Below are 10,377 nucleotides of genomic sequence, written 5' to 3'. Positions count from 1 at the left end.
ATGAGTGGGGGAGGAAATATTACAGAGGTCACTTATTTCATCCTTTTGGGATTCTCTGATTTCCCCAGAATCCTAGCAGTGCTCTTTGTTGTATTCCTGCTGATCTACATTATGACTCTGACTTGGAACTTGGGCCTCATCATCTTAATAAGAATGGACTCTCACCTCCACACGCCCATGTACTTCTTCCTCAGTAATCTCTCTTTCTTGGATATCTGCTATGTGACCTCCACAGCCCCCAAGATGCTCTCCAATTTTTTCCAAGAGCAGCAGACTATCACCTTTGTGGGTTGTGCTGTTCAATACTTTGTCTTTTCAACCATGGGATTGAGTGAGTCTTGTCTCATGACAGCCATGGCTTATGACCGATATGCCGCCATTTGTAATCCTCTTGTCTATTCATCAGTCATGTCACCCACCCTCTGTATTCAGATGGTGCTGGGGTCCTATCTGGCCGGACTCTCTGCTTCTGTATCCCAATTGTGTGCCATACTTCAGCTTCACTTCTGTGGGCCTAACGTCATCAACCACTTCTTCTGTGACATGCCCCAGTTGTTAGTCCTGTCCTGCACTGACACCTTCTTTGTACAACTATTGCTTGCTATATTAACAATGATCTTTGGGATAATAAATGCTCTCATTATCATGGTATCCTATTGCTATATTGTCATTTCCATCATGAAGATCACTTCAGCTAAAGGCAGGTCCAAGGCTTTCAACACCTGTGCTTCTCATCTAACAGCAGTGTCCCTCTTCTATACCTCGAGTATCTTTGTCTATTTGAGTTCCAGCTCTGGCAGTTCCTCCAGCTTTGACAGATTTACATCAGTTTTTTACACTGTGGTTATCCCCATGTTGAATCCCTTGATATACAGTCTAAGGAACAAGGAAATCAAAGATGCCTTGAAGAGGTTACAGAAGAAGAGATGGTACTGCTGAGGTCCTGTCCAGATTTGTCCTATCAGAAAACTTAAAATAATATGCACATGAATGGCCTATAACACAATTCATACTATCTTTGTATAAATTACGCTTAATTTGACACAGATAATATGCCAAATGGACTGACAGTGACGTGGTTCCATGCAAACGCAATGCCTTTAAGTCCTTAGGAGGTTCATACTTTCACCTACAGGGGGAATGGCATTATCATTTATAAATAATCTGCAAGTATTTGTAAAATGTTAAGGTTTAGAAGCTTGTAACTTCCTTTTGCTTTGGAGATTGAGCCCTGCTCAGTCTCTGACCTCAGATCATAAAGGAGTGATACCTGACAGAGGCGCCAGGGATGTGGAGACCTTGTGTCTCAAATGTTTTGATGCAGCATAATCCAGACATGATGGTGATTGATGTTTGTTCTGTTTTTTGACCATAATAGGAATAAAAAGCGAGAGAGGATGTGTGTTTGAACACAGATAACGCTTTATAATTAGCCAGATTGTGTCTCCTGGGAAGAGAGTCTGAGATAGCTAATGTTTGTCTAAGGCCTCTTTCAGAGCTAATCATCCAATAAGTTTGGTCACATCCCAGTCTCTACCAGCTATAATCTTATGAAGGAAAAGGTGATTTGAATCATAAAGAAGATTGGAATGAAGGGTGTGGTCCCTTTCTTACCATTTACTTAGGAGTCTGATGGTTCAGTTTCTTGCTTCTAGTTTCAGTGGGGATTCTGATGGAAGATGATGTTCAAAATCCATCTCATAGCCAATAGCAATTTTTAATATTGTAGGACTCAAACCTCTCTCTCACATTAAATGTGGAAAATTTGCCCTTGTCTGACATAGCAAGGGTTTCACACTATCAAATCATTTCTGATATTTCAAGCATCTGTTTATGTTTAGTGTGATATTTCAAGCATCTGTTTATGTTTAGTGTGAGTAGACTTGCATGGAAATTCATTATAAGAATAGAGTTACTGAATATTAAATATTGCAGACTAAGGACAGATATGGAAAGCCTGTATTTATTCTTTTTTATTGTCTGTGTTGAACATTTTATGTCCTAGAGATTTATGGTGTTGTATGGGGTGATATAACATGTGGAGTAGATGGTTAGAGTTACTCTAATGCCAGTATTTTCTAGGAAGCCTCAAGAACCAGAGAGGAAATAGTGGCATAGGCAAGGGTTTAAACTTTGTCTAGTTTTCTCAGTGTAAAGTAGAACATAAAGCTTTAGGTCCTTGTGACCTGTTTGAAAAGGGAACAAGATGTGGAACAACACTGACTGCTGATTTGCCAGGTTGCTCAGACTTGAACCAACTGATATAAAAGAGATGTCATTACAATTACATATTTTCCTTGGAGATCCATTGGGTTCTTAATGCTGTTTGGAGGAGGGGATCTTAATCCTGATGAGTCACAGAATCTTCTCTTTAATTAAAGATTGTAAATGAAGAGGCATTTGAAGCCTTTGCCAAGACATTTCATGAGCTTACAAATGGACAGCATTGAGAGAAGGGGAATCGTTGAATCTCTGGGAGAGAATGTGAGGGCTTACTCCGTATCAAGGAAGTAATGGTGTATGAATAAAGGATGTGTGCTCCCACCCCCCAATCCGTGCAAGCATAGGTATGTTCACTGAAGCATTGTTCTTTAAAAATGTGTAAGAGTATATGAGAAGTCTTTGTAAGGAACCATGAGGGCTTCAGTAGGAGGAAAACCTCATAATCATTGTGCTATGCATTACATTTCCATATTTATTTGCCTTTTAGTTGCAAGTTGTAACCTTTAAGAAAACATCTCTCCAAATTCCTTGTCCCCCAGGTCTCTGTAAGCACCATTGTACTCTCTGTTTCTGTGGGTTTGGCTTTTTGATTCTGCATATTAGTGCTATCATACAGATTATGTCTTTGTTTGATTTATCTCATGTGCCATAATGCACTCAGGGTCCGTCCATGTTGTCTCAAATGGCAAGATATCCTTCACTGTCATAGCTGAGTAATATTCCACTGTACAGTATGTCAACACCTTGTCTTCTTTATCACTCTTTATTATTCCATATCTTGGCCATTATTAATAATGCTGCAATAAATATGGGAGTGTATGGGATATTTTTTTGGTATCCTGTTTTTATTTCTGTTGAATGTATACCCAGAAGTGGGGTTGCTGAATCATATGGTAGTTCTTTAATCTTTTGAGGAACATCCATGCTGTTTTTAATAGTGGCTAAACAAAATTACCTTTCCACCAAAGTGTACAAGTGTTCCCTTTGGGCATTTGAAGAATATTAAGTTTGGTTTATGAACATGGGATATCTTTCCATTTTTTTGGTGTGTTCTTTAATTTCATCAATGTATTTTAGTTTTAATAGTACAGATCTTTTACTTCCTTGGTTAAGTTTGTTTTTAAGTCTTTTTTTTGTTTGTTTTTAACATTACCGTGAATGATACAATTTTTTTTACTTCTTTTTCAGGTGTTTCATTGTTAGTGTATAGAAATGCAACTGGTTTTTCTATGTTGATTCTATGTTCTGCAACTTTACTGAACTTGTTGATTAGTTCCAATAGATATTTGATTGAGTCTTTAGGATTTTATATCATTTGCAATAATGACAGTTTTCTTTCTTCCTTTCTGATTTAGATGCCTTTTATTTCTTTATCATGTAATTGCTCTAGATAGGGCTTCCAATACTATTTTGAGTGAGTGTGGTGAGAATGGGCACTCTTGTCTTGCTCTTGATCTTAGAGGAAAAGATTTTAACCTTTCATTGGTAAATGATGTTAAGTGTGGGTTTCTCATTTCTGGCCTTTATTTTGTTGAAGTCAGTTCCTTCTATACCCAATTTGTTGATAATTTTATTTAAGAAAGGATGTTGTATTTTTTCAAATGCTTTTTCTGCATCTATTGAGATGATATGCTTTTTATCTTATATTAATGTGGTGCATCACATTTATGGTTTTGTGTATGTTGAACTATCCTTGTAGGGACAGTATTCACTTAGTCATGATAGATGATCCTTTAACGAATTTGGCTTTCTGATACTTTATTGTGATTTTTTGCTTCTATATTCATCAGGGACATTAGTCTATAATTTTCATGCAGTGTTCTTATCACTCTTTGGTATCAGGATAATGTTGGGATCATAAAATGAGGTTTAGGGTTAAGGTTATAGCATTAGTTCTCTCATTTTTTCTTAGTCTAGCTAAATAGTTATCACTTTGTTTATTCTTTTAAAACCCCAGCTTTTTTTTTAATAGTTTATTGTCAAGTTGGTTTCCATAGAACACCCAGTGCTCATCCCCACAAGTGTCGTTCTCCATGCCCATCACCCACTTTCCCCTCTCCCCCACCCCCATCAGCCCTCAGTTTGTTCTCAGCATTCAAGAGTCTTCTCATGGTTTGCCTCCCTCCCTATCCCCAATATTTTTCCCCTTCTCCCCCATGGTTCGCTGTTAAGTTCCTCCTAATCCTCCTCTATTTGCAAACATATGGTATCTGTCCTTCTCTGCCTGACTTATTTCCCTCAGCATAACACCCTCAAGGTCCATCCATGTTGCTACACATGGCCAGATTCCATTCTTTCTCATTGCCATGTAGTATTCCATCGTATAGATCAACCACATCTTCTTGATCCATTCGTCAATTGATGGACACTTAGGCTCTTTCTATGTTTTGACTATTGTTGAGAGTGCTGCAATGAACTTTGGGGTACATGTGCCCCTATGCATCAGCACTCCTGTATCCCTTGGGTAAATTCCTAGCAGTGCTGTTGCTGGGTCATAGGGGAGTTCTATTGTTAATTTTTTGAGGAACCTCCACAGTTTTCCAGAGGGGCTGCACCAGTTTACATTCCCACCAACAGTGTAGGAGGATGCCCATTTCTCCACATGCTTGCCAGCATCTAGAGTCTTCTGATTTGTTCATTTGAGCCACTCTGACTGGCATGAGGTTGTATCTCCGTGTGGTTTTAATTTGTATTTCCCTGATGATGGGAGACGCTGAGCATTGTTTCATGTGTCTGTTGGCCATCTGGATGTCCTCTTTGGAGAAGTGTCTGTTTATGTCTTCTGCCTATTTTTTCACTGGATTATTTCTTTTTTGGGTGTGGAGTTTGGTGACTTCCTTATAGATTTTGGATATTAGCCCTTTATCTGATATGTCATTTGCAACTATCTTTTCCCATTCCATCAGTTGCCTATTAGTTTTATTGATTGTTTCCTTTGCCATGCAGAAGCTTTTAATCCTGATGAGGTCCGAATAGTTCATTTTTCCTCTTGATTCCCTTGCCTTTGGGGATGTGTCGAGTAAGAAATTGCTGTGTTTGAGGTCAAGGAGGTTGTTTCCTGCTTTCTCCTCTAGGGTTTTGATGGTTTTCTGTCTCATATTCAGGCCCTTTATCCATTTTGAGTTTATTTTTGTATATGGTCATCCATTGATGGACATTTGTGCCCTTTCTATACTTTGGCTATTGTTGATAGTGCTGCTATAAACATTGAGGTGCATGTGCCCCTTTGAAACAGCATACCTGTATCCCTTGGATAGATACCTAGTAGTGCAATTGCTGAGTTGTAAGGTAGTTCTATTTTTAGAATGATTCTATTTTTAGAAACCTCCATACTGTTTTCCAGAGTGGCTGCACTGCATCCTTGCCAGCATCTGTTGTTGCCTGAGTTGTTAATGTTAGCCTTTCTGACGGGTGTGAGGTGCTATTTCAGTGTGGTTTGATTTGTATTTCCCTGATGATGTTGAGCATTTTTTCATGTGTCAGTTGGCCATCTGGATGACTTCTTTGGAGAAGGGTCTATTCATGTCTTTTGCCCACCTCATGTCATTGCCCAAATAATCACTGGATTATTTGTTTTTTGGGTGTTGAGTTTGATAAGTTCTTTATAGATTTTGGATACTAACCCTTTATCTGATATGTCGTTTGCAAATATCTTCTCCCATTCCATCAGTTGCCTTTTAGTTTTGCTGATTGTTTCCTTCATTGTGCAGAATATTTTATCTTGATGAGGTCCCAATAGTTCATTTTTGCTTTGGTTTCCCTTGCCTCTGGAGATGTGTTGAGTAAGAAGTTGCTGCGGCCAAGGTCAAAAAGGTTTTTTGCCTGCTTTCTCCTTGAGGATTTTGATGGCTTCTAGGTATTTCATCCATTTTGAGTTTATTTTTGTATATGGTATAAGAAAGTGGTCCCGGTTCATTTTTCTGCATGTTGCAGTCCAGTTTTCCCGGCACCACTTGCTGAAGAGACTGTCTTTATTCCTTTGGATATTCTTTCCTGCTTTGTCAAAGATTAGTTGGTCATACATTTGTGGGTCCATTTTTGGGTTCTCTATTCTGTTCCATTGATCTGAGTGTTTGTTTTTGTGCCAGTACCGTACTGGCTTGAAGATTACAGCTTTGTAATACACTTTGAAGTCCAAGATTGTGATGCCTCCAGCTTTGGTTTTCTTTTTCAAGATTGTTTCGACTATTTGGGGTCTTTTCTGGTTCCATACAAATTTTAGGATTGTTTGTTCTAGCTCTGTGAAGAATGCTGGTCTTATTTTGATAGGTATTGCATTGAATGTGTGGATTGTTTGGGTAATATTTGTTCTTCCTATCCAGGAGCATGGAATATTTTCCTATTTTTTGTGCCTTCTTCAATTTCTTTCATAAGCTTTCTATAGTTTTAAGTGTATAGATTTTTCACCTCTTTGGTTAGATTTGTTCCTAGGTATTTTTTGGGTTTTGGTGCAATTCTAAATGGGAGTGATTCCTTCATTTCTCTTTCTGTTGCCTCATTATTGGTGTATAGGAATGCAATAGATTTCTGTGCATTGATTTTATATCCTGCCACTTTGCTGAATTCATGGATCAGTTCTAGCAGTTTTTTGGTGGAATCTTTTGGGTTTTCCATATAGAGTATCATGTCATCTGCGAAGAGTGAGAGTTTGACTTCCTCCTAGCTTATTTGGATCCCTTCTATTTTTTTGTGTTGTCTGATTGCTGAGGTTAAGGCTTCCAATACTATGTAGAATAAAAGTGACCAGAGTGGACATCCTTGTCTTGTACCTGACATTAGGGGAAAACTGTCAGTTTTTTCCAATTGAGGGTTGTATTAACATTGGGTCTTTCATATATGGCTTTTATGATCTTGAGGTTTCATCCTTCTATCCCTACTTTCTTGAGGGTTTTTATTAAGAAAGAATGCTGTACTTTGTCAAATGCTTTCTCTGCGTCTATTGAGAGGATCATATGGTTCTCCTTTCTTTTATTGATGTGATGAGTTTGGAAGCTTTCCTTCCATTTCTTTTTCTGGAACACCTTCCAGAGAATAGGCATTAGCTCTTCTTTAAATGTTTGGTAGAATTCCTCTGGAAAGCCATCTGGCCCTGGACTCTTGTTTTTTGGGAGATTTTTGATTACTAATTTGATTTCTTTACTAGTTATAGGTCTGTAAAAATTTTCTATTTTTTTCCTGTTTCAGTTTTGGTAGTTTATATGTTTCTAGCAATTTGTCCATTTCTTCCAGACTGCCGATTTTATTGGCATATAATTGTTCATAATATTCTCTCATCATCGTTTGTATTTCTGGTGTGTTGGTTGTGATTTCTCCTCTTTTCATTCTTGATTTTATTTATTTGGGTCTTTTCCTTCTTCTTTTTTGATCAAACTGGCTGGGGTTTAACAATTTTGTTAATTCTTTCAAAGAATCAGCTTCTGGTTCATTCATCTGTTCTACTGTTGTTTTTTTGTTTTTGTTTTTGTTTTAGATAGCATTGATTACTACTCTAACCTTTATTTTTTCCTGTCTTCTGCCAGTTTTGGGTTGTCATTAATTTTTCACACTTCATTATAATACGTCTTGGAGAAGGCCATTTTGCAATGAGATAATGTAGCAGTCTACTAGTTTCATTAACTTGGATGTCCATGTATCTATCCAGATTTGAGAAATTCTTAGCTATTATATCTTTAACTAGATTTCTGCTTTCTTCACCTCTCTTTTCTTTTTCTACTCGTTATTCTAAAATAGTATGTTCATGGCTCCCATAGGCTTTCTTTGCTTTTTCTATTCTTTTTTCTTTTCCTGTTGTCTTCTGATGGCTCATCTCAAAGTTCCTATCCCCTAGCTCACTGATACTACTTTCTGTTTCCATCTACTGTAGATGCTTCCTATTGCATATGTTTCATTTTATTCTTTGAATTATGCAGCTCCAGATTTTCTGTTTGGTTATTTTTAATGATTTTTATGTCTGTTACATTTCTCATTTTTGTTCGTGTGTTGTTTTTATTTCACTGATTTGTTTGTGTTTTCCTGTATCTCATTTAGTTTCTTCAGAATTGCTATTTTGAATTCTTTATTAAGTGTATTGCAAAATTCTGTAGCTTTGAATTGATTGATTGAGGATTATTTTTATTTTTTAGTGATCACATGATTTCTTGAATCTATGTTCATTTGAGTTTTGTGTTTCTGCTTTTGCATTTGAAATAGCAGGTGCTTCCTCAAATCTTTACTAGCTGTCTTTCGGTGGGGGGTATTGTTCATAGGTTTTGCTTTTGGTTGGTATTTTATTCACCTTTGTATGGATACACCTGCTCCAGACTTCTTGCTGTGGTTGAATTCTTCAGGTTGTATGTATACACTGGTTCTTAGAGCTCACCAGTCTGGCTCCTGGAAAGCTCTGCTTTGTTTATCAGAAGGTGGCGCTGAAGCTCAAGTTTGTGGTTTCTCCCTTGAGTAGAAGTCTTGGCCTGATTTTCTTAGCATAGTCACTGTTTACTGGAGCTCACCCTTGCCCCTGACTTGAGATAGTGCACAATGAGCTGTCACAAGGGAGAGTGGTAGATTTAGCCCTCACGGTGTTGGGGGTGACTGCAGGCCAGATAGAGGGATGATTTACTGCATCCGTTTAATGCCCTTTGATATTCTTACCTGCCTCATTCACAAAATCTATTCCCCTTCCCCCCACCCCCACCACCTTCCCAGTAATGAAGGTCCCACCTAAGTATGCAGTAGTGCTGGAGAGAAATGGGTTTCTGGGTCTCTCCATTATGTACCACACGGCTGTGGCACTCAGGCACTCATTCACCAATTTTTCTTTGCCCCGGGGGATAGGTTGCCACTGGTTAATTCCTTCCTGCACTGTATTGCCTTAGGAGAAGGGCAGTACTGGCTATGTCTTGTTTACCCTCTCCAGTGCATACAAACTCATATTTATTTTTTTGTTCCAGTGGAGAGCTGAACTCTTTCCCCAGGAAAGCTGTACTTGTACAAAATATCATTTGTCCTTGGCTAGCACTCCAGGTTTTCCCTGACTGGGTGGGCTGAGAGGTGTTGGGGATGGTTTGCTAGCTTCCATTAGCCCCACAGGATACATTGGGATCAGTTGTCTGTTACCTACCACACAAGTGGGCAAAACTCCTCTTTGGCCCTGTCCAAAAGAGGAGTGGTAGATAGATCTCACAATTCCTACATATGTACTTTTGTTCATAGCTAGTTACTGATTTTCAGCTTTTAAAGGAGGGAGGGGACAAAAAATGGGTTCTAGTTCAAGATGGCAACATAGGAGGCTCTTGAACTTACTTTCTCAGATGGACACATCAAATCTACAGCTCCACACAGAGCAATTGGCTGTCAGAGAAATTCATAAACTAACAAAATGACTTCTACACAGTGTGCAAACAAGAAAAATTCCACATCAAAACAAATGGGAGAGTTAGAGACATAATCTTGCCAGTATCCCCACTCCTGGCACAGTCACATATATTGGGAGGGAACTCACAACTTCCAGCTTTTCCTTGAATGGTGTGGGGTTTGGACCCAATATGTAGCAGCTTAGCTTTTAAGACTTCCTCCTGGGGAATGGGCCCCCCAAATACCCATCTCTGAAAGCCAACTGTGCTTACATGCATGAGATCCACAAGATGATAGCAAACAAAGAAACAGTCTGAACTGACTATCACCTGGGACTTAGTGCAGCAGCAGCAGTCAGAAACACTGAACTCCCAGTTTTCCTGAAAGAGGTCCATATGTATATTATAAACACTATATCCTGAGGAGCCTTCTAATTTAACACCCCTATGAGTGGACTATAGTCTTCTCTGGAGACTGGGGAGGCCTGCTAGCACTATCTTTGCACACTCCCTCTTTCCCACTGCAGGTTACCAGTATCTCCTAGGAAGGGGATTGTGCATATGCCTGATACCCTGGATTTTGTGGTTCCTGGGAGTCTGGGGACACATCCCTTGATATCCTGGCTTTGTTGACCAGTGAGACTTGCATTTACGGATTCCATAGGACTGTATCAAACAAATAAACAGTTCTTTATTTTTAAATTTATTTAAATGTTTTATTTATTTCTAGGAGAGAGAGAGAGAGACAGCGTGAGCAGGGGAGGGTCAGAGAGAGAGGGAGTCACAGACTCTGAAACAGGCTCCAGGCTCTGAGCTGGCAGTC

At 38.9% G+C, this 10,377-nt stretch overlaps 1 protein-coding gene across 1 annotated transcript; it reads left to right on the top strand.

The window, feature by feature from the left end:
* Nucleotides 1-939, top strand: LOC144218873 (olfactory receptor 5AN1-like). The gene has a single exon (XM_077748855.1). The coding sequence runs from the start codon at nucleotides 1-3 to the stop codon at nucleotides 937-939; it is 939 nt and encodes a 312-aa protein (XP_077604981.1).
* Nucleotides 940-10,377: the final 9,438 nt, after the last annotated feature.

The sequence above is a fragment of the Crocuta crocuta genome, unplaced genomic scaffold (genome assembly GCF_008692635.1).
Source record: "Crocuta crocuta isolate KB4526 unplaced genomic scaffold, BGI_CrCroc_1.0 scaffold323, whole genome shotgun sequence".
Classification (NCBI taxonomy): domain Eukaryota; kingdom Metazoa; phylum Chordata; class Mammalia; order Carnivora; family Hyaenidae; genus Crocuta; species Crocuta crocuta.
The sequence above is the reverse complement of the archived record's forward strand: the minus strand, read 5'-3'. Positions and strand labels throughout refer to the sequence as shown.